Source organism: Chiloscyllium plagiosum, unplaced genomic scaffold (assembly GCF_037043375.1).
Source record: "Chiloscyllium plagiosum isolate Xiang-an unplaced genomic scaffold, Cpla_swu_hap1 HiC_scaffold_17, whole genome shotgun sequence".
Taxonomy (NCBI): Eukaryota; Metazoa; Chordata; class Chondrichthyes; order Orectolobiformes; family Hemiscylliidae; genus Chiloscyllium; species Chiloscyllium plagiosum.
Genome location: NW_028270155.1, coordinates 55,063,556 through 55,088,699, shown reverse-complemented (window position 1 = coordinate 55,088,699; position 25,144 = coordinate 55,063,556). Strand labels below are relative to the sequence as shown.

At 37.5% G+C, this 25,144-nt stretch overlaps 1 protein-coding gene across 3 annotated transcripts in view; it reads right to left on the bottom strand.

The window, feature by feature from the left end:
* Nucleotides 1-6,558: 6,558 nt before the first annotated feature.
* Nucleotides 6,559-25,144, bottom strand: part of vrk3 (VRK serine/threonine kinase 3) — a 52,188-nt gene continuing 33,602 nt past the window's right edge. For all 3 annotated transcript variants that reach the window (XM_087995930.1, XM_087995928.1, XM_087995929.1), the window contains exons 11-14: nt 21,595-21,715; nt 19,270-19,328; nt 13,925-14,094; nt 6,559-12,291 (exon numbers count right to left, since the gene is read on the bottom strand). In XM_087995930.1, the coding sequence (XP_087852056.1) occupies nt 13,946-14,094; nt 19,270-19,328; nt 21,595-21,715 (329 nt within the window). In that variant the 3' untranslated portion in view covers nt 6,559-12,291; nt 13,925-13,945. The remainder of the gene's footprint in view (nt 12,292-13,924; nt 14,095-19,269; nt 19,329-21,594; nt 21,716-25,144) is intronic.

The following is a 25,144-nucleotide window of genomic DNA, read 5'->3' as shown; positions in this document are numbered from 1 at the left end:
AACCCTGGAATTCTCTTTCAAAGCAGCAATGTGGGAATATATACACCAAATGGAATGCAGCAGTTCAAGAAGGCAGCTTCACAAGTGGGTAAGTGATAAATATTGATCTAGTCAGCAATGCTCACAATCCACAAATGAATAAAACAAACATCATCTATTTCGGCCAATATATTAAAAGTAAAAGATAAATGTAACAGTTCCTTGAGGAAGGACTAAAAAGTGAAGGTGCAATTTAGAAAAAAATGGAAGACTTGTGTTTACATTGCATGAGCCACTGAGCACTTTACAGCTAATAAATACTTTTGAAGTGTACATTGCAACAATATTTTTTATTCTTTCATGGTATGTGGGCATCGCTAGCAAGGCCAGCATTTATTGCTCAACATTAATTGCCCTTGAGTGCATTGTGTGGCTTGCTAGACTACTTCAGAGGGCACTTAAGAATCAAACACATTACTGTGGGTCTGGAGTAACAGATAAGAATGATACATTTCCTTCCCTAAAGGATATCAGTCAACCAAAAGGATTGATGTTAGTCATTATGGTTACCATTATTAAAACTACCTTTTTATTCCAGATCTTAATTAATTGAATTCAAATTCCGTCAGTTACTGTGGTGAGATATTGAGCATGAACCCATGTCTTCAGCTTTGACAAAGGGTCAGTTAGACTCGAAACGTCAGCTCTTTTCTCTCCTTACAGATGCTGCCAGACCTGCTGACATTTTCCAGCATTTTCTCTTTTGGTTTCAGATTCCAGCATCTGCAATAATTTGCTTTTCTTCAGAGCCATTGTCTGAATGTCTGGATTGTAGTCCAAATTCATAAAGTCATCTAGCATAGAAACGGACTCTTCGATCCAACGAGTCCATGCTGACCATGTTCCCAAACTAAACTTGCACCACTTACCTGTGTTTGCTCTATTTCCTTCCAGACCTATCTTGTTCGTGTACTTATCTAAACGTCTTTTAAATGTTGTAACTATACCTACATCCACTACTTCCTCTGCCAATTCAAGTCACACATGAACCATTCTCTGTATATAAAAACATTGCCCATCATGTTCTTTTTAAAACTCTCTCTTCTTAGCTTAAAAATATGCAGCCTAGTCTTGTGTTTCCCACACTTTAGGAGAAAGACCCTAGGTATTCACCTTATCTATGCCCCTCATAATTCAGTACCACTATACAAGCCTGCCTCCTGCAACACCCTTTGAAATGTAGCAACATAACTTCCAACTTGCATGTAATAAATACTTCCAAAGAGCAATGTAGCAATAATCAGAACTTGTGATTTTGATTGTGGGATAAATATTGTCTGGATCACCAGTAATAAGTCCCTGCTTACATTCAAAATAGAGCCAAGGTTTTTTCACATCAACCCAATAGCCAGATGGGGCAACGTAGAAAGCACCTTCTACACTGCAGCACTCCCTCAATATTGCATTGCAGCGTCAGCCTGAAGCAGACCTGAACCAGGAACATTATAACTCAAGAAGTGAAAGTGCTACCAATGTTGTGTTGGATGACACAGAGTGAGATGTATTCTGGAAAGAATATTCCATTCACTCTAGATGATTGCAATACTAATCTTATACTTTTGAACAATAATGTGATGATGGATTAGTCATGTGCAATAAAACACTGCTATAGTGGCTAAAATGAGGATACATTGAGTTCAGAACAAAGCAGTTTAAATTTTGGCTTTCTGTTAAAGCCATTATTGCAGTAAATATGGGAAAATGCTACATTTATTTTCTTTTTAACAATCTTTTCATGCCCAATTACTCTGCAATTCTTGTTTCTTTCTTTTTCACTGCTAAAAACGCTGACTCCCTGTTAACTATTGGTTAATAATTATTACAATGATGACTTTTGGTGAGTAGTTAAGCAACTGGAGGCTTTGTACTGGAGCCCAATATATCTTCAACTCATTATAGAAAAATGCATTTCCAACAAGGGACAACTGGAGAGTACTAAGGAGTAGGCACTCAACTAAAGGATGTTGAGGGCTGTTGCTACGTCAGTATTAAAGTCCAAGATCGATGAATGTATCATAACTGGGCATTACTGAGTTCAAATGTTTTTGATCTGCACAGCTTATTAATTCAAAATATAAATTTGCTGAATTTTTAGGTGAGTGCAAAAGGGCTATGATGACAAAGACATGAGATAAATGATCCATGCATGATGTTACATTACAGAAAACCAAATATAGTTCAAATTTTTAAAACTCTTAAAACTTTGGGAAATCCAGTAATGAATCCATATACATTTTGAATAGCTTGGTCCATTTTTATATTACCTTAGATACATTTCTAGCAGGATACAAACGCTACAACAATTGTTTGATTTTCTCCTATCTAGCTGAATCTTAATGTTGACATAATGTACAAATCAATTGTCCTTGACTGACAGGAATAGGTAACTGATTTTTATATATCACAGGTCAGTGAATACAACCCCATAAATTTAGAAAGGTTTCAGTGGAGTCTTCTTGATGTGGCTTTTCATTATTGTAAATCAGTATGGTTTTCACCTAGACTTTGATAAACAGAATTCCTCAACTAATTAGATTGACAAACTTCACTTTGTCATGACATATAAATATAAATAATTAGCAGATCATCCGTTAGCTGTTTTTATGTCCTCACAGTTATTATTACTGGTGATTATAGAGGGTGGGGCATGAGGTTGAACTATCTAGTGAACCAGGACATCTGAATATCTCTACACTCCTATGCTGCTGTGAGATCTGAATTTATGGCATCAACAGACATTGATACCTTTGATTGAGAGAAATTAAGGAGCAATTACTGAATACAAATTATTAAAAGTATAACTTTGTGCCAGTCCTGTTTGACTCTTCTGTGTAAATATTTTACCCCTTTCTGTGCTGAATATTAATTCATAGAATCATAGAATTCTTATGGTGTGGTAATAGGCCATTTAGCCCAAATAATTCTTTAAACATTTTATTTGTTGATCTAAAATGTTTAGTCATCAATTACATTGTTACTTTGGAAGAATTCTTCTGATTTTTTTTCTGGGTTATTTTAATGTCATCTTTCATTAAAACTAATCTGCATGAAAATGAACAGAATGTTGGTGTTTTAAAAACTTAGTTTAAGACTTACTAAAACAATTACCATCCCTGAAACTCTATGCTATCGTGTTTGAAAACTTCAAACTTAGTGCAAATTTCACTTATGGTTGACTAATAACGGTCTGTCCAGCACAAATCGGGATAAAACCTCTATTTCTTTAAAAAATATAATGCCTCTGTATGTCAATATAGTTGCTCCAATCTTATTTTCAATATTATATCTAAACTAAAGAAGATTAACAATTTAACTTTTATAATTAAATTTAATGTTTCAGAAGTCTTTAATGGCTTTTTTTTCTTTTCTCACTAACATTATTCATTGTATAGGGCAGGTAATATAATGTTGAGCCTTCATTTCATGGTTTTGGTCTTCACGTCTCTCAGTCCTTTAGTAGAAGCATTTAGATTAGATTAGATTAGATTACTTACAGTGTGGAAACAGGCCCTTCGGCCCAACAAGTCCACACCGACCCGCCGAAGCGTAATCTTCCCATTCCCCTACATTTACCCCTTTGCCTAACACTACAGGCCAATTCACCTGACGTGCACATCTTTGGACTGTGGGAGAAAACTGGAGCACCCGGAGGAAACCCACGCAGACAGGGGGAGAATGTGCAAACTCCACACAGTCAATCGCCTGAGTCGGGAATTGAACCCGGGTCTCTGGCGCTGTGAGGCAGCAGTGCTAACCACTGTGCCACCCACCAACTTAGAGACAGACAGGTTTCTTTATGTTGTGTAATGACAGACTTTTGCACATGTACACAATTTCCATGACTTCGCTCAAAAAGTCTGTCCATGTTTCTCTGACCACTGGTCGTCAACATCTTATCTGATCACTTTTATAGGTTTGTTGTGACGTGTGAGGCATGTAACAAATCAAGCCATGGAAACCTCTTTGCCCTTTCTTATCTCTTGGGAGCTTCCATCTCAACGATGGCTGTCACTTTTTCAGGACCCAGCTTCACCCTATCAGGTGTGTAGACCATTCTAAAAAACTCAGATTCTATCACCTTCACAATCCATGTGTCTGCATTTAGCTTTATCCCAACTTTCCTGGTTCTCTCTGTGGCTTCTGGATGTTGAAAGGATGGTTCTGTTGTAGGAAGTACTAGAATCAGAAGACCTAGTTTAAAAATAAGGTGTCTCTTCTATTTAATATGGATTTGAGAAGAAAGTTCTCTCATAAAGGGTCAGGAATAAGCAATGGAAGCACAATTGTTGAATAATTTTAAAACAGAGATTGATAGATTCTTGATTGACAAAGGAATCAAAGGTTATTAGAGTCAGTGGGAATGTAGAATTTAGGCCACAATCAGTCACCATCTTTTGAATGATGGAGCAGGGTTGACAGGCTAAATGCCTACTCCTGTTCCTAAATTGTATGTCCATACAAATAGTAGCCATGGTCTTTTTATATATAACATTGAGCTGGATATAATCAGCTGCACCTTCTGTACCATTATATCCTAGACATCTCATCTATTTTCTCTGGAGCACTTTCTGGCTCATTTTAAAGCAAAAAGGTATACTCCGTAATAGGCACCATCCAAAATCTGGGCTGCATGTTGCCAACAGTGGATATTCCTTGCCAACCTTCATGTTCCAGTAGCCATTTCTAGCATCAAACATGCTGAAGGTTTTTGCCCTGCCAGTATGTGTGATCTATTCCAGTGTTGGAATAGGGCAGAGTTTTCTCCTCATTGTTTGATTAAAATCTTTGGCAAATTCATAACCATCTATTTTACATCTGTCACCAGAATGGAATTTACCTAATTGGTAGGTAACTCCATCAATCTCATTCTTTTCCTTCATTTCTTGGAGCTCTCTTTCAACCTTTCCTTTTAGTTCTATTGGTAGTTCTTGTGGGATTCCTTGTTGGATCCATAGTGATATGATACTCAAGATCTTCAAAGTGTACAATTGTCTTATTAAAACACTTTGGAAACAAAAGGACATCATCCTTCTTGCTTTTGATTGGGGGATGCTTTTAAATGGATTTATTAATCTTCAACCTCTGGTGTCACCTTCGGTTCATGACATAAAAGATCAGCAGCAGCTCCTCACAGCTGCTCAATATCAGGATAGTAGGGTCTGTTTTGGTGATGTAGATTGTACAGCTAATGTTCTTTTCTTTATATATTCCTCCAACTCAATTCCATTGTATATCAATAGCATGACATTACTTGGTTTTAGACCACCTTCCTTGGGGTAACTACTTTCTTTAAACTTTCAGGAATGAGCTTTTTGTATTAGTATTATTTAGAATTTCAGTTTATAGCTTTATAGTCATGGGCTTATTTCTCACCTTCTTTCTGACCTGAATGGTTGGCATTTATTTTTTTTACTGTGAACTATCAGATCTAGACATTTATTTTAGGTGCATGAATCTCATTTCTATTCTGTTCTCAAATTCACTGCCATCTTCCAAATGTTATGATCAGCTGAATATGATGGAATGTTCCCACTCCTTATTTGACCACAAATAAGATCTACTCATTAATTAGGTGAGTATTTAACTGTTTTTGTGTTGTCATTTTTAAATGAGGATAGTTTTCATTTTGCTTCATTCAGTCAAAGCAAAGATTAATAAAAACATGAATATTCACGTACACAAAAATACATTACACAATACAGCACAAGTTAAATAATTTTTAAAAGTTTAGTAAAGAATAAAATTATATGTTTCCCATATCTCAGAGTTTGAACTTGTAAAAAAAAAGTGGGAAGAGGGAGGTTTATATAGTGTAACTTCTGTACTGTTTGTTTCCAGGCTGGTTTGTTCCTTCTGGTTCTTGAATTAGGTAAGATTGGTTATCAGAGATAGGTTTCAGTCATGTGACCACCTGATTAATATTTCCATTAGCCACATGAATAAGTTGAAATTGGAAGTCCTTGCTACAAAATAGGGAATCAGTAATGGCAATCCATACCTACTTAACTGTAAATTGGTTTCCTTAAAGCTCTGTTTGTTACGTTTCCAATTTGGAGACAAGGAGTGTGAGAATCCATGAATATTGAGTTTTACTTTTTTTTTAGCACCCATGGTGTGGGTGTGTCGGTGAGATACACAAGGTGCACGAATCAAATTTCCCCTGTTTATTTTTTTTTCATAGATACTCCTGTTTATTTTATTTTTCTTTTAAATTTCCAGTTTTTTTTCTTTTTTTTTAATCCCCACACTACCACCTAAGTGCAGTAGTGCTTATTTTTAATGTTGAGTTTTATTAAGTCCATAACCAATCGATGGTATGAATTCCATAGATAGTTTTGTTTCAGCATGTTCATTCTCTTCCTTATGGGTTGGTGCTATGCACTCATTACAGCTATTGCCTTGGAGGTGGCCACTCAGCTTCACACATTTTGGTCTTTCGCAGGAACTAATATATGATGTTTTCTGCTGACACGCCATTGTTTTGTTGTACCCATAAGTTTGAAATAATCACACATAGTGGAGCATGATGGAATGTTTTTCCAGTTCTCTAAGTTCTACGGAAATAATACATTGTTGCCTTGGCACAGTTGTGATCCATCCTGGATACTGATGTACACATTCACATAAAATAATCCCCAACTATTTTTATATAAACATTTGTAATATGCTGTTAAAGTCAGTTCTTTAATTCTAAAAATTGTATTCAGCTTTCATTCATTTTCTGCAACAATAAGACACCATTTAGCTGGTTAACAGCTGATAAAGATAAAAAAATGCATTGCCTACACATGGTGGCATTTTGAATTTCAAAGGGCAATCCTTTGCAGAGGATTATGTGTTGGATGTCTTAAGAAAACATAAAGATGGATAAATCTCCAGGTCCTGATCAAATATACCCTAGGACATCATGGAAAGTTAGGGAAGACATTACAAGGCTCCTACCAGAAATACTTATATCTAACCACAGGAGAGATGCTGGACAACTGGAACATGGCTAATGTTGTTCTTTTATTTAAGGCAGGCTGTAAGGAGAAGCCTCAGAACTACAGATGTGAACATGACATCGGCGGTTTGGAGAAGATTCTGAAAGATAGAATTTACATACATTTCGAGAGACAAGGACTAATTAGGGATAGTCTGGTTTTGAGAGGCAGATCATGTCTGACAAACTTAATTGCATTCTTGAGGAAGTAACCAAGAATTGAGGAGGGCAGAGTTGTAGATGTGTACATGGACTTTACTAATCAGTGCACCATGGAGCACTAAAGTTAGATCACATGGGATACAGGGTCAGCTTGCCAACTGGATACAAAATTAGCTTCATGATCAGAGACAGAGGGTTGTAGAAGTTGTTTTTTTTTGACTGGAAGCCTGTGACCAGTGATATTCCACAGGGTTTGGCTCTAGGTCCACATTTGTTTGTCATATATTCTCATCCAAATCATTTATATAAGAGGCACAATTAATAAATTTGTGGATGACACCAAAATTGGTGGCATAGTGGACAGTGAAGAAGGTTATCCAACAGTACACAGAGATCTTGATCAATTAGGTCAATGGGCTGAGGAGTGGCAGATATTGCATTTTGGTAAAAACAAACTAAGGACCTATACAATTACTGGTAGGGCCCTGGATAATGTTGTAGAACAGTGACACCTAGGCATTCAGCTACATATTTCTTTGAAATTTGTGTCACAGGTAGACATGTGATTAAGGCAGCATTTAAAATTCTTGCCTTCATTGTTCAGACCATTGAGTGTAGGAGCTCTGACATCATGGTGAGGTTGCACAGGACATTGGTGAGGCCTCTTCTGGAGTAGTGTGCGCAGTTCTGGTCACCCTGCTATAGGAAGGATACTATTAAATTGGAGAGGCTTCATAAACGATTGACCAGAATATTGCCAGGATTGGAGGGCTTGAGTTATAAAAATAAAAGGCTGTGACCTTTTCATTGGAGGCTAGGAGGTTGAGGGGTGACCTTAGAGGTTTATAAAAAATCATGAGGGACATAGCTAAGGTGAATAACAAGGGTCTTTTCCCAGGGTGGGCGAGTTGAAAACTACAGGGCATATTTTTAAGATGAGAGGAGAAAGTCTTAAAAAGGACAAGAGAGACAACTTATACTGAGAGTGGTTCAAGGGTGGAATGAACTATCAGAGGAAGTGGTGGATGTAGGTTCAGTCATAACATTTAAAAAAACACTTGACTTGGAGGGATATGGGATACAGATTGTTCTGCTATAATGTGCGTTTTGTCAACACGATTGACAAAATTGTGGACGCTGTTTGGAAAACGTGAACTTTCTACTGAGCAGGTATAGCAATTTTCTAGCAATCTTGTACAGCTCAATTTTCTATACAGCAGGCCGTGTTATAGCAGAACAATCTGTAGTTTAGCTTGGGAATTGGACAGCATAGACTAGTTAGACTGAAGGATGTTTCCATGCTGTATGACTATCATGAATTTATATTTGCATTAAAACATAAACTCTAGCCCTTCATTATCAATTGATACCAAGTAAAGTAACTGCATTAGCTGCTTGCCTCATTATGATTTAATAACTTGTTTTTTTTAAATTGAATTGCTGATCTTGACATTTGCAATATAAACTTTTCTTTGTAAACAATGGTGAAAAGATGCAGATCACAAACTTGTGGTTGCTAGTTTCATTTGTGATGCTTCTTTCAAGCGATACTTATAGGATACTATGTGGCCGGGCTTGACTCCTGTTAGCTCTTTTAATAGTAGTACTCCTGGAGTGTTAGCATTTATGTATCATCAGCAAGGAACTATATTTGCTGCTCTTGCATAATCTGCATGGTCTACAGAGTTTGGATACAAATATCAATTAAGGTGCTTGAACCAAGTCCAATTGGAGAAATTAAACATATCAAAAGGAATACTGATGCAATTTCTCAAAGGACTTGCTAAACAATTGTATTTGTATTATTTTTATGAATTACACCTGTATTGCATCCTTGCCAATTTTCAGGGGAGTCATGTTACAGAACAAGCTACTGTGAGTACTACTGTCAGTGGGACCTTCAAAATTAGTGATGTTAAAATCAGTAATGCATCTAACTTTATCCATCATTACACTTCACCCTGAATTCTTGCACCAGCGCAAATAACTGACATATTTTCAGTGTTCAGAAAATATCCAATCTGCATTTAGCTAGGCATCATGTCAATTTCTTTGAAACACTAGTGTGGTATCTCAAGTGGATTGCCCAAGACAAATCCTATTATAAAATCCATTACGTGAGGACCATGTCTTGGTGCCCTTAAAAACTATAGGCTGCAAGGAAAAGAACTGTTTCTATACAAATGCTTTTTAACCAATTTGTCTGCATGATCGCAGGGCTAGAGCAAAGCGGCAGACAGACTAGGGCCTGGTGTGGTCAGCATGTCACAGATCTTGAGCCCAGTAGTGTGGGGACAGCAAGACCACGTGTGTAAAGCTCACAGGGTGGAGACACTGCAGGCTATAGAAGGACTGTAAAGTTTAACTTTATTTCTTTTATCTTCCTAATTTATACTAAGAACCGTAATGTAGAACTTTTAGCTTTTTGCTTTATTTCTATTTTTGTACCTAATCTATTTTCATAAAAGATTTGTACCTGGTTCTTTGCACTTAAGATGGCACCTTGTGTGGTGATACTGTACATGTTTCACTGTACATTGTGCTTTGTTCTTGAGTATGTGACAATTAAATCCAATTCTAATGTCACAATATGGAGTTCAATAACTACTGTGAACTCATGTCTGTGGACAGTCAGTCAGTCAATCAGAAGCTGAGGAATTATTTACAATTAAAGCTGATTGGTTCTTAGCTAACGGAGTAGATTAGAACACCAAATAAATTACAGATAGAAATATACATAGAAGGCTGTGCTGTTTCCCAAGGAGAAGCTGCGTGTTCTTTGCAGTAAAACCTCACAGTTTAAAAGAAAACCAATTACTGTGAGCTGAGACTTTTCAATTGGTAAATTGAAACTGATCAGACACTGTCTGCTAAGACACTTTCCAAGTAAATCAGTCAAGTATATTTCTTGTAAATCAGTGTAAGCTTTGACAGAAAGACAAGTGAACACCAGAGACCTAGATAAAAATAGAAGCATTTCCAATCTGGAATTAGGAAGCAAAGATACTGAAATGACTTTCCAGTTTTATCTACTTCTACCAATAATCTATTTTTCCTATTTGTTTGTGCACATATGAGGAGGATTTTATAAAGGAATTAGAGTTTTAGCTAACGCTTTATGCCAAGGGTTTCTATCTATTTATTTGGAGCTTTAGTCTAATTACTGATAACAAATAATTCTGGTTTAGTACAGAAATCTGTTCTGGGATTTCTATCAGTCTTGATCTGAAAGTCAGGTAAATATGCTTACCTTAAAAGAATTTTAACATTTGGTAAGATTTTGGGAATAGCAGGGCTCGATTTATAGTACAATATCCTTATGGTACAATTTCATTCTGTTGGCATCATTCTTCATTGCCAATTGGCTGAAGTTATCATGAAGGACTCCCCTTCGCAATCTCTCCTTTGCCTGAGGTGTGGTGACGCTCTGATTAGAGAGGAGTCTACATTCACCTGTGAAATTGGTGACATTACTTTTACCTAAATGGTAATAGATAAAGAGAAGACTGCATTCCTGCAATCTAAGTTGGAATAAAACTCAGATCCCAAAAAGATGAAAAAGCTAGTAATGCTGAAGTCTATTAATAAGCTAACAAAATCTGCGATAACCTCATGTTACAGTTACAAAATAGAGAAGGAATTTAGAAATTTACTGAATGTGAATCACGACATAGCATACTTGAACTAGAAGAAAACTGGTCTGACAGGAAAGGAGACAGAAAGGAAAACATAATATCCCATCAAATAAAGGGCCAGCCTTTGGAATAAGTCATTTATATGGTGCAACGGCATACCTTAAATGCCAAAACAACAATGCCATAATGCCAGCAGCCATAAACCTCCAGACATCATTGGATGGGTCTCATTAAAAATGTGTTTTGAATGCTTTATAATGTCTGTTAACCTTGTATTTACAATTCTCTGAATAATCTGCTCTAATCGGAGTTAAGTATTTTGGGTTGAATGATTTTTATCTTACAGATGTTGACTTCAGGTGCTCTTGGATAGAAGTACGGAACATATACATGAGCTCTCCAAATTCCAGTAGACTTGGATCTGTAATAGAACTCATAAGGGTAGTAACTATTCTCGGGGATTTGAGATGTTGTCTTTTCACATTAAAGTTATTATTCCCTTTCATCAAACACATGGCAAACAAGTTATAACTTCAGACAGTTTTCTAATGATTAATGGCAAATTGCCCCAACCAAAACCAAATGGATAATACTTGAAACTATTTGGAAGACAAATTTCACAGTACAAGCAATTCGGCATATTAAAACAGTGTTCACAAAATATAAAAAACCTCAAAGAACTGTGGATGTTGTAAATCAGGAACAAAGACAGAAATTTCTGGAAAAACACAGCAGGTCTGGGAGCATCAGTGGAGAGAAAGCAGAGTTAAGGAGACCCTTCTCCAGAACTGGAGTTCTAAAGAAAGGTCACTGGGCCTGAAATGTTAACTCTGTTTTCTCTCCACAGATGCTGCTACACCTGTGTTTCATCACAAAATACATTCAGATAAACTTGATTCAACTTAAACAGATTATATTCATAAAGATAACTAACAACATGGGTTAGAAGTATTTGCCAAAAGAGCTATCATAACCAATTTCAATGAAGATGTAAACTGTCAAAACTGTCTTTGATTTCTGCAATAGTTCTCTGTTTGCAGAAACAAATCTAGCTCATGCAAGAGCTTGCTGACTATTTAAATTGTTTATTTATAGATAAAAGCATCACAAGTTTATTGAGGAGGGTGGGAATAATAGAGATAATCAGTTGCCACTATGGGATCACAATTAGAACAATGATCAAAATAAGAGCAAAATACCACGGGTAAGAAACAGCATAAGAATTCCAGTTTAAAAAACACCTCTAAATTACCATTCAATTTTATTTAAAACACCAAATATAAACCTGGAAATCTGAAATACACACAAGCACACACTTTTCTTCCAAAAAAAAAACATTTAACCATGGAACTATTGCTAAAGAGCTATAAAAAACATGATGTCAAAAAAAAAGTGCATCTTTCAAGGCATAGGCTTTAAAATCGACTCAATATGTTAACACTGATCTCACAGTGGGTTACTGATTGTTCAGATCTGTGGAGAAAAAAAATTCAAAATGTTAGTTTGAGTGCATAACACAGTAGTCTGCCACTCTGAGAATACCACTAATGTCACTAAAGCTTTGCACTTGGCAGCAGTCAATGGTTTTATTGCGACATGGGAGAAAGTAAGTCTGTATTCCTACTTCAGTTATTTATTTAGGGCAGGCATGGTCTTCTGTAAAGAAACTGGATTCACTGATAACCCAAACACATTTCTCAATTACTGGCATCAATTTAGCATCAAAACATATCAAAACAAAATTACCCCAAACAATAGACTCTTGATAATAGCTTAGCCAAGACCAAATAGACTGAAGAGTCAACTTACTTACATTTGGATTTTCTGCCTGTTTCCAGCAATTACTTGCATAGGCACAGAACTGCCCCGGTGTAGCATTCAAAACCATTGACACAACAAAATTGAGAATAGAAACAGATAATTTACATTTTACATCAATTGCGGTCCTAATTCTACACGCCTGCTGTGTTCTTATGTTCTTTTAACATACTTTCCATGGCTTTCAACCAATTACCTGAACGTAGTCTTAAATGTTGACACAGTTTCTGTTTAATCACCAATTCTGGTAATGTATTTCCTATCTTTATAAAAAGGTCTTCTCAACACTATATTCTAATCTGTTGCATTTAATCTTGTATCAAGCTCTGGGCCTCTCAACTTTGGCACGCTTTAATTCTACTATTTCACGATCATTCCTTCATATTTTAAAACACCTCTAATCATGTCAATCTCCACCATTCTAACAAAAGCAGAACCAATTTTTCTCAAGTACTTTAAAATCCATATTTCTTCATAGTAAGCAATAGTCTGATTAATTCCCATAATATTCTGACAATACCTTGGAACTTAGACTGTACACAAAGTTTCAGGTATCGTATACAAAACCTTGGCAAGACCATGTAAAAGTTGATATTGTTTAAAAATATTCCGTGTGATTTCTGGCCTAAAAAAATCTTTTGCTTTTGTACATACTTCATATAAAATTGACAACATTTTCAGGGACTGTTGCCGAAAATTTCAGAATCAAAGCATAATCTCTACAATTGCACCAAAAACTTCAGTTACTCTTTAATTTAAAACAGTAACACTTACCAAACACCCTCCTATGCCTCTTTGTCAACTAATGTAGGAAGCATGAATATCAATTTTGAGGGCAAACAAAAAAATTGATAGTGCGAATGAAAAAGGGATACAAGGACCAACTTCCAGAGTGAACTAGGCTCTTCCACCTTGAAGTATTGCCCCCAGCCTTCTTGGGGAGGGAAGGCTCAGATCTTGCTAATCAGGCCTTTTCAAGTGCTGATTTGATGCAAAGACCCTGCAAAGGTTAGGTCAAGGACTGAGAATTATCAGTGGGACATCTAACGGCGTAGCCCTTCCCTAGCCCTCAAGCAGCATTGAACACTGGGTACAGCTGTTACTACTTCTGAGGTGTAGGGGTAAAGGAGGATCTTTAATAAAACACAGAGAAAGGAATAAAATAAACTGCTGTCTGTTTGAGTCACTGTCTGCTCAAAAAGGAGTACAATGCTACAAGTGTCAGAAACTCTCTAGATATCTAGAATCAACTTTGAGCAGTCAAAATTCAACTGGAAACTGACATTACCTAGTCGTCTGCACACAAAATTTATTTAGTGGTTATAAGATCCAGAGGGTCATAAGGTGACATGCCCAGCCTTTCAAGGCCATTTTTAAATTGATTTCTTAGTTCTTCATAATCAGGCTCCTCATCATATTGTAGAGACATGACCTGTTGCAAATATTTCTTCAGTTCTTCTGTAAGTTAATAAAATTGATTTAAAAATTAATAAGCAGAAGGGAACATAACATTTCATTATACACAAATATCTATTATTTCAGAAACAAAACTTTTATATTGAAATAACTGCCTTTCAAGCTTGGGAAAAAGTTTGGCCAACTTAAATAGCACAGTTAATTGAGTAAAACATCCCAAATAGATTCAGTCAGAAAGTGGTTCAGTGGGAATTGGGTTGAGGGAGCAGGAGGTAGGTTTCACGAATAAGATGAGCAAAGAGAGGGAATGAGGGGGAAAAACAGAAAAAATGCGAGTTTAAGCTAAGACTAGGGCTACGGGTAGCTATAGAGTTGGTTTGAGACTGAGGCACAGGGCAAAAAGCAGCTTACACTTACGTAACAATGTGAAAACTTTAAAATAATTATGCACCAATCTACATTGAATTACGTTTAAAATGACTACATGTCAATGAGTGAACATTGTAATAAGAGGTGACCTTGGTACTTATACAAGTTTTAATTGCTGCAGAGTACTCAAGTAGTATGAAATGCACAAATACATTATGAACAAAGGTACAATTTTGGGGATGACAAAGTTTGAAGGAATCAAAGTACAGAGTTAAACATAATGATACAAAGAAATGGTTTAAAGGTAAAATCAGAGCAAAACTAAAAAAACAATACCCAAAAGGAAGGGCTCTGATAAATTGAAAAATCTTAATCAGTGAAGACAAATGATGAATATTCGCCTTGAAGGAGATTAAAATCTACAATAGACAGAATATTGCAGATGAAAGAAAGCAACAGATATTCCCTAAATGTTTTGAAGCTGTTGAAGTTAGTCATAGAATCATCGAAGTCTTACAGTGTGTAAACAGGCCATTTAGCCCAACAAATCCACATCAAACCTCCGAAGAGTATCCCACCTAGACCCATTCCCTACCCCTATTACTCTATATTTCCCCTTACTAATGCACCTAGCCTACACATTCCTGAACACGATGGGCAATTCAGCATGGCCAATTCACCTAACCAGTGCATCTTTGGACTGAGAGAGGAAACCAGAGCACTCAGAGGAAACCCATGCAGACACAGGAGAATGTGCAAACTCCACACACACAGTTGCCCAAGGTTGGAATTGAACCCAGGTCTCTGGCACTGAGAGACAGTGGTGCTAACCACTGAGCTACCATGCCGTCGACCTTGTAAAGAGGTCTATGCGTCTTTGCAGCCTGGATGCTTAACATTCAAACCAACACTGAACAGTAATTGATAAAGCTAATGTAACAAACTTCACAAACCAGTAGACAGAGGCAGGAAACATCAGACATACTGCAGCTTCATCAAATCAGACTGTACTTTGGAAACAGGATTCAGTCCTGATTACGACATGACAGAAACATTTGAAGACATGAGGACTCCAGGAGGGAGGCAGGACAGTGAATGGACAATTACTCAAATTATGTTTGCTCTTTGAATCTACAACAATTGTTTTATGTTAGGGCAAAAAGCATTGGAAGTACTTCTAAAACAATCTTAAATCTGTATTTAAACAAATAAGTGGTTGAGTGTTTCATTGGCAAAGCCAACCATTATTGCCCTTAAGCTATCTTTTTGAACTATGACAGGTGCTGGTTCTAGGTACATCTAAGGTATTGTTAGGAAGGGGTTTGTGGCTTGAAAGTGAATGTGCAGATATTGTGTTTGCATACATCAGTCACCCTAGTTGGCAGAGGTTGTGGGTTTGGAAGGTGCTAAGTCGTGATGAATTGCTGTACACCTTGTACTTGGTGCACTGGCTGCAGCCAGTGTGATAATGGTGAAGGGACTGAATTTGCAAAGTAATGGATGGGGTGCCATTCAAGAAGATTGCATTTTTATTTGAACTCCACTCATTCAGGCAAATGAAGAGTATTCTCCGACACATGGACTTGTGTCTTGTAGATATTAGTCAAAGGTTAGAGAGCTAGGAGGGGAGTTCTTGCCACAGAATTCTTGGTCTCTGACCTGCTGCTGTGGCCACAGTATTTAATTTGCTAGTCCAGTTCAGTTTTGAGTCAACTGAATCAGGACATTGATTATGGAAGATTCAGCAATGGTAATATGCCAGTTAACACCACAGGGAAATGATGAGATTCTGTATGTTGGAGATGGTCGTTGCCTGGTACTTGTGTCGTGCAACTTATTAACCCACACCTGAATACTATCAAGGTGCTGATACATATGAATACAGGCTGCTTCAGTATCTAAGTTGCAAATAGGGCTGAACACTGTAGTCAAACATCTCCACTTCTGATCTTATGATGGAGGGAAGGTACTCATGAAGCAGCTGAAGGTAGTACTGTCCTATTTTGCATTGGGTATGATTCCAACCAATGCACATACTTCCTAAATTCCCACACCCTCCAGTGTTCCGAGAGCTTGTCAAGAGCAATCCTTCTCTCCTCACCTTCGGGCTTTAGCTCTTTTGTCCATGTTTAGACAAAGACTTAATGAGGTCAGGTGCTAATTGGTTTTGGCAGAAACAAACCAAGTGTCAGTGAGCAGGTTATTACTGTGCCTCTTGATAGTATGGACAATGACCTTTGCATCACTTTCTTGATCAAGAGAAGCCTAACAGTGGTAAACTGGCTAGCTTGGATTTGTCCTAATTTTGTAGGCAGGATATTCCAGGGCAACATGCCACATTGCCAGGTAGATAATAGTCTTGTAACTGCACGGGAGGGGCATTGGAAGGTATGAGACACAATCTTCAGTACTATTGTTGGAATGTTGTCAGGATCCAGAGCTTTTGCAGTACGCAGTGCCTTCAGCTGTTTCTTAATATCATGCGGAATTAATCAAATTAATTGAGAGGTGGCATTTATAATGTAAGAGACCCTCAGCAAGAGACCAAGATCATCAACTCAACATTCCACCTGTAGACGGATGTGAATAATTCAGCCTCATCTTTCACTGGGCTCTCCTGTTCTTGAAGATGGGGACATTTGTGGAGCCTCCTGCTTCTGTTGGTAGTTTAATGGTCGACACCACTCATGCCTGGATATGGCAGGACAGCGGAGCTCTGCAGTCAATGACCTTTGCAGCACTGATCCCCAAGGTGTTCCATTAGTTATAGTTTATCAAGCACAAGATCCATTTATCTCTACGCTCTGGTTTCAGTTAGTAGACCAACCCTTTATGATAATATACTATCACTAAACCATGTGCTAGTGTGTAGTAACCTTTGATGTGGCATTTTATTAAATGTCTTTAGGAAATACAACTACACTACTTCTCCAAGGTTCCCTTTATCCACTTTGCTGTTATTCTCTCAAAGAGCTCTAATTAGAGTCAGAATCAGAACATGATTTCCCTTTACGAATCCATGTTGGATCAGATAATCATAATGATCAGCCAAAGTACACGTTTAATAATGGATCCCAATAATTGTCTTATGATAGATGTTAGGCTGATGTGTTGTTACTGCAAATATTGTACTACAAAACTTGCGAAGTAATATGAGATCATTTGCTAGGTAATCAGGCACTATATAAAAATAAGTATTCTTTATACCATGATAAAAAGTAAATTCAGTTTTAAGTTATTTAGAGAAAGAAATATCTGTGTTGCTGTTATGAAGTGTGATCTAATCAAATGGATAAAAGTCTTCCGTGACAGCTGAATAACTGAGTGAAGAACTGAGCCGTGCAAACCAAGAACATCTTGTTTTGATTCCCTACTTGGTGCTGATTTAACATTCAGCAGGACAATATAATTAATCTTGGTATTCTCTGGAATATCTGCATGGTGACAGCAGTCAAAAGCCAACCTAGTTTTTGACTGTCAGAACAGCCAGTCAAGACTCAAGTAGAACATAATTTGGAGATGCCGGTGTTGGACTGGGGTGTACAAAGTTAAAAATCACAACACCCGGTTATAGTCCAACAGGTTTAATTGGAAGCACACTAGCTTTCGGAGCGACGCTCCTTCATTAGGTGATTGTGGAGGGCTCGATCGTAACACAGAATTTATAGCAAAAATTTGCAGTGTGATGTAACTGAAATTATATATTGAATCTTCAATACATCAATTCTTCAATGTATAATTTCAGTTACATCACACTGCAAATTTTTGCTATAAATTATGTGTTACGATCGAGCCCTCCACAATCACCTGATGAAGGAGCGTCGCTCCGAAAGCTAGTGTGCTTCCAATTAAACCTGTTGGACTATAACCTGGTGTTGTGTGATTTTTAACCAAGTAGAACATAAAACACTTAGCCATGGGCATCAGTGGGATTATAATCCCTGAAAGAGTAAACAATTGAAAAAAATTGGGAGAAAATCCAACATAAGAACACAGCCTAAAATCAAACTGTACCACAAAATTAACATAAATACAGAATTAAATGGAAATTGTAAATGGGCCGACAGAAGGTTTTAAGTGAGATTCTATACATTTCATGTCCTGAACCAGGCAAGTAGATCCAGGAGAGGGTATTGTGCAGAGTACAACGGAGGATCAAAGAGTAACAAAAGACTTTTCAAAGCCTTCTCACCCTGTTGAAATTGATTCAATCACAAGATGGAAAAGAGTAATTCACGTAGATTTGTTCTCTATGTGCTTCCTAATTAAAGTGTTCATGGCAAATTCCTCAGCAATATGGTAAACACTAAGAGAATTCCACTTGCAAGCTTGTAGATACAACAGAAACCATTGTTCATAAGTCACATTTACCAAGATGTATATTTTAAAAACTGTAACCAGATCATCTGGAAATGTGCACAGAAACACTTAAAGCACACATCATCTGTTCCTTGGTGTGCACTGGATTCTGACAATAAATATGTAATATTCAAACTTCCAAATAATTGAAAATTAGATTATAAAAATTCAGGTTCAAAATTCAACAGGCTTTGCAGCATTTTACTTGAACATTACAGAATAATAAATAGTCATTTATGTACTTCCATTTTTATTTACAGTTTTAATAATCATAATTAGAACTTTGCATTCTTAGTATTCTTTCCTCCACTCTACCACCACCCTCCCCCCAAAACATTTGGAAAGGGTCCAGTTAGCCAAATGATAATCTCACAAGCTAAAAACCTAGGCTGGTAATTGGTTTTTATGTTGAACATTCTTATTACATTCATGCAGATTTAATTTTACATTAAATAACATATGTGTCTTGAAAACTCGAATTAATATTACCTGGAAACTTTCTTTTCCCAGAACAGTACTTGAAAAGACTTGGTAGGTCAGCTTTGTATCTAACAAAGAAACCCCAAAAATGAGTAAATCAGTTTTAAAATTAAATCCATATTATAAATATTAATGTCTACATAAACATCTTGTTCAACACATCAAATACTACATATGCATCTGTCTCAAGTATGGAGAAGCAGAATTAATTTCTGTGGAGGAAAAAAAAGCTAATCAAGAACATATAATCAAGAACAGGGAGACAGTTTTTGCAGGCTTTCAATTAACCTCTCTCAATATTGGGATTCCAATCTCCAGTCTGAAATACAATTAATCTTTGAATTTATCTTTAAATTCACCATGAAACACAAAATTTGTGTTATATTTTGTAGCCATGTAGGGTCCTTCACTTCAGCAAAATAATAGATTATTGCTAAAACAAAAACCATTGTCAAAGCTTTACTTAGCACTCATCAAAACAATTTGCAAGACAAAAGACTTCAACAAATTTCATTGCTTTTCAGCAGTACTCAACTCTGTACTGTCAAATGACAATATAAATTATTCTGTGTCTTTTTAATTAATACATTCTCTGACTTACTGTGAAGACCGCAAAAAAATGAGCTAGTTTTGACAAGGTGAAGTCACATTAAAATATAGCCCACAACCAGAAAAATGGTTAACAGTACAGTCTATAAGTCTTTGGTTTACTCCAATATAGTGCTGTGCTAATGGATTACCTTTACAAAAAAGATAAAATGGGGCAAATCTCTCTATCTTTCTGCCAAGAAAGATTCCTGTTAATTTTTATAGCCAAAGGCAGACAAAATGGCAAACCAGAGATTATCTAGCCAGTTCTCTCCACTTGCAGATGCTCCATTTGTCAGGTGACAACCAACCCGTACTTCGTTAAGCATTCTTATCTGATGCTATTTCTATAAAGTTTTGTAAATCCATTGAAAATATTTCCTTGAAGAAATCCCAGTGCGTAAAGTGCTTGAGGTTCAATTTGGAGGACATGCCTTGAGTGTCAATTAATTCATTGAACTTCATTGATGATTAATGTTTTAACTCCTCCAGATTGATGAAATTCTAAATCAACTGCAAAATGTCATTAAGGCTGCCTCCCTTTAGGGCTAATGCATAGTTTGGGAGTGGGTGTGCAAAACAGCAGATTTTTGTTAAATTAAAATGACTGATAGCAAGACAGACCCTGAATTTAGAGTTAGCCGTTCATGGCAAAGGAGGAGACGGCCATTTGGCCCATCAAATTTGTGCCAGCTCACCACGGAGAGATCAAAACTGTCACACTTCTCAGTATGATGCTCCCCTAGGCCCTAACTTAGTCATTCAGGTCACCATCGTCCTCCCTAATTAGTAGAGGAATACAAGTTAAAAAAAAACAAATTTGAAAGTGCAGCTGAACGTTTTAAATACATGAACCTTACCAGAACCAAGGCTTATAAAAGCACCCTCAAATACTGTCACCTTCAGCAACTACGTAATTTTCAAGCACAGTAAGCAATGACCGTATATTTTTATTTCAGTTTAAAATGATTTTATCCTGTTTTTCAGTTCCTCTCACACCCTCAAGTCAGATGATCTCCTATCTGGCCATGAAATGAAATTGCAGAACAGGCAGAAATATTTCTTGTGTTCATCTGAAATTCCTCCTTTGCTATTTGAGTGGATGATTTAACCATTTTATCAAAAAAAAATTCACACTCTTGCTAAAATAGCATAGGTATTTCAGGTGAATTTGTTAAGCATTTATATTCGTTCCACTGCAACTTTCAAGGCACCTGAACAAAATGCTGAGAATAGGAGGAAGAACGGAATGGGTGGACTGGGGGGAGGCACACAATGCATTGATGTCAGCCAAAGTAACTATTCCAATCATTTAAACTTAAATGTTTTGGATGGTAACTTTCAAATCCTAATTTTCCATCAAGTCTCACATTCTAAGCATCATTTAATTTACCAGCGTCCTCCTTTTAAAAAAGAACTGAGGGGCATTAACTTTATAAACAAAATAAATAAAAAGTTGAAATCTTCCTCCTGCACAACACTCATCACACTATCATTTATGGTGACAACATGGTTTTAAAATGCTCCTGGTTCTTGAATATACTAGCATTTGAAACCTTTATCAAACCACTTCGATATTTCACCATACAACACTAATTTGTAAACCACTGTAGTTTCCTCAAATAGTGCAATCTTAAATTTGACTGTTATTTGCCATGCTCAAGTACAACTGACGACAATCTTAAATTGCATATATGCAACATTTAGATTGTGCACGTTATTACATAAATATATACACTCACTCACTTCTGTTTTGTTTCCATGACAGAGTTGGGATAATCAACATTATCAGACCATGGCAAGGAACCACACAACGCCTTCAACATGCAGTAGCCCAGTGTTTCAAGATCACTACGTCTGGAAGGTCCTATAACATATACATGAATTTGCTTACTTTGTTAATCCATGAACTACTGTTAAAGAAAAATACATAGAATAATGGAACTTGCAGTATTTTAGGAGGATAACAAAGAAAAACTTAGCTAAGTAATAACCTCCAACTGTCAAAGATTACGGCACATGATGTGTTTAAATCTGAAGATGGTTAATGTCTTGACATGTTTTGCAGTGTCTGCAAATCTATAAACAGGCAAGACTCATTTTCATTCTTAATTCTTCTTTCCTCTGCATTGCACAAGACTGGTTTAACCTACAAACTGCAGCAAACTAAATTTTACATGCACAAACTCTATAAATATTCCTTTAGGGAAATTAACACACCCAAACAGAGGTTCAGAAATAACTAGTTAAATACATTAGCCAAGTGAATGATGTAGGCATACCTTTCCTAGTACGATTTCTCACTGCCACAGTTTCAATGTTTACATTTGCTTTCCCATTAATAGATAGAACTTATTCCCAAACATTCCATTAATGACTTGGAATCTAGTTTACTAAAATCTGTTACGAATAATTATACAACAATTTACTGAACAAAAAAAAACTAAGATTTATCTTTCAAGGTAGACATCCAAAGTTAAGCAAAAGCGTGCTTCAATTCTGACTTTTGCTTTCAGAGTTTTCTTATGCCAGTACTGTCCTTGGTCCTTCTCTATACATCTCATAAGGCTACACTACTCAGACAACTGAATGATTGTGTGTGTCTAATAACTATAGAAACTTGTTCAATTGACTCTAGTGTTAAATCACACAGTAGGCAACAATGTTATCTGAAAACCATACACTCACTTGCCCCACAAGTGACCCTGGCACAGTGATTAAGTACAATCAGTAATTTATATTAATATTGAACCTTAACACAGCAAAAAACATTGCAAGACACGTTACAGGAATATAACCTGGTACTCAGCCATGAACTACATGATCATAACAGGATTTAAAGAACCTCTTATATGAAAGAGCAGCAGAGAGATGGAGAGGTTAGATGGATTCCTAAAACATAAGACCTTGACCTCAAAAAGGTAAATTAAGTAATCCCAACTGCTCAAAGGACAAGAATTGGAGAAGATGAAAGGATGGAGGATATTAAAGCTGGGAGGGGCAAGGCCACAGAAAGATTCAAAATCAAAGATGATTGATTTTTTTAAAAAACTATCTTTTGTTTAATCGGAACTGGACATTTATCCATGTACATGTGGACCTTTGATAAACAGAACTTGGTGTGAGTTGAACATGGGCAGTAGGTTTTTGATTACTTCAGGATAACAAAAGTCAAATGTGCACTGAAATTATTAAGCTGAGAGTTAAAGGCACAGTTGAGCTTTCAGCAACAAGAAGCTGAGGTAAGGGAGAAACCAGATGGATACAGGGATGGAAATACTGGGTGTTGGCTTCCATCTTGGACACATATGACACCCAAGCTGAAATCAGAAAGTGGCTGATTCAAATTTAGAGTTATCAGGGAGAGGGATGCAGAGTTATGCACCTTTGAACTCCCAGGCTCATCCAGTAGTGACAGTCAGACTAGTCGCATGACAACAGAGTGTTTACTATAGGCCCCCCAATAGCAGCAGAGATGTGGAGAAACAGATTTTGGAAAGGTGCAGAAGCCACAGGGTCGTAGTCATGGGCGACTTCAACTTCCCAAATATTGATTGGAAGCTCTTTAGATCAAGTAGATTGGATGGGGCGGTGTTTGTGCAGTGTGTCCAGGAAGCTTTTCTAACGCAGTATGTAGATTGTCCAACCAGAGGGGGGCCATATTGGATTTGGTACTCGGTAATGAACCGGGACAAGTGGTGGGCTTGTTAGTGGGTGAACATTTTGGTGATGGTGACCACAATTCTGTGACTTTCACCTTGGTTATGGAGAGAGATAGGTGCGCACAACAAGGTAGATTTTATAATTGGGGGAAGGGAAATTACGATGTTGTAAGGCAGGATTTGAGGAGCATACGTTGGGAGCATAGGCTGTCAGGGAAGGATGTGGTGGAAATGTGGAACTTTTTCAAAGAGCAGATACGACGTGTCCATGATATGTATGTACCTATCAGGCAGGAAAGAAATGGTCGTGTGAGGGAGCCTTGGTTGACGAGAGAGGTTGAATGTCTGGTAAAGAGGAAGAAGGAGGCTTACATAAGGTTGAGGAAACAGGATTCAGACAGAGCAGTGGAGGGATACAGGATAGCCAGAAGGGACCTGAAGAAAGGGATTAGGAGAACTAAGAGAGGGCATGAAAAATCGTTGGCAGATAGGATCAAGGATAACCCCAAGGCATTTTATGCGTATGTGAGAAACCTGAGAATGACGAGGAGGAGGGTAGGTCCGATCAAGGACAGTAGTGGGAGACTGTGTATTGAGTCGGAAGAGATAGGAGAGGTCTTGAACAAGTACTTCTCTTCAGTATTTACGAACGAGAGGGACCGTATTGTAGAAGAGGAGAGTGTGAAATGGACTGGTAAGCTAGAAGAGATACCTGTTAGGAAGGAAGATGTGTTGGACATTTTGAACAACTTGAGGATAGACAAGTCCCCCGGGCCTGACGGGATATATCCTAGGATTATGTGGGAAGCAAGAGAGGAAATTGCAGTACCGTTGGCAATGATCTTCTCGTCTTCACTGGCAACGGGGGTGGTACCAGGGGAATGGAGAGTAGCGAATGTTGTGCCCCTGTTCAAAAAAGGGAATAGGGATAACCCCGGGAATTACAGGCCTGTTAGTCTTACTTCTGTGGTCGGCAAAGTAATGGAAAGGGTACTGAGGGATAGGATTTATGAGTATCTGGAAAGACACTGCTTGATTAGGGACAGCCAGCACGAATTTGTGAAGGGTAGGTCTTGCCTTACAAGTCTTATTGAATTCTTCGAGGAGGTGACCAAGCATGTGGATGAGGGTAGAGCAGTGGATGTAGTGTACATGGATTTTAGTAAGGCATTTGATAAGGTTCCCCATGGTAGGCTTATGCGGAAAGTCAGGAGGCATGGGATAGAGGGAAATTTGGCCAATTGGATAGAAAACTGGCTAACCGGTCAAAGGCAGAGAGTGGTGGTAGATGGTAAATATTCAGCCTGGAGCCCAGTTACAAGTGGAGTTCCGCAGGGATCAGTTCTGGGTCCTCTGCTGTTTGTAATTTTTATTAATGACTTAGATGAGGGAGTCGAAGGGTGGGTCAGTAAATTTGCAGATGATACGAAGATAGGTGGAGTTGTGGACAGTGAGGAGGGCTGTTGTCGGCTGCAGAGGGACTTAGATATGATGCAGAGCTAGGCTGAGGAGTGGCAGATGGAGTTCAACCCTGCCAAGTGTGAGGTTGTCCATTTTGGAAGAACAAATAAGAATGCGGAATACAGGGTTAATGGTAGGGTTCTTAGTCAGGTGGAGGAACAGAGGGATCTTGG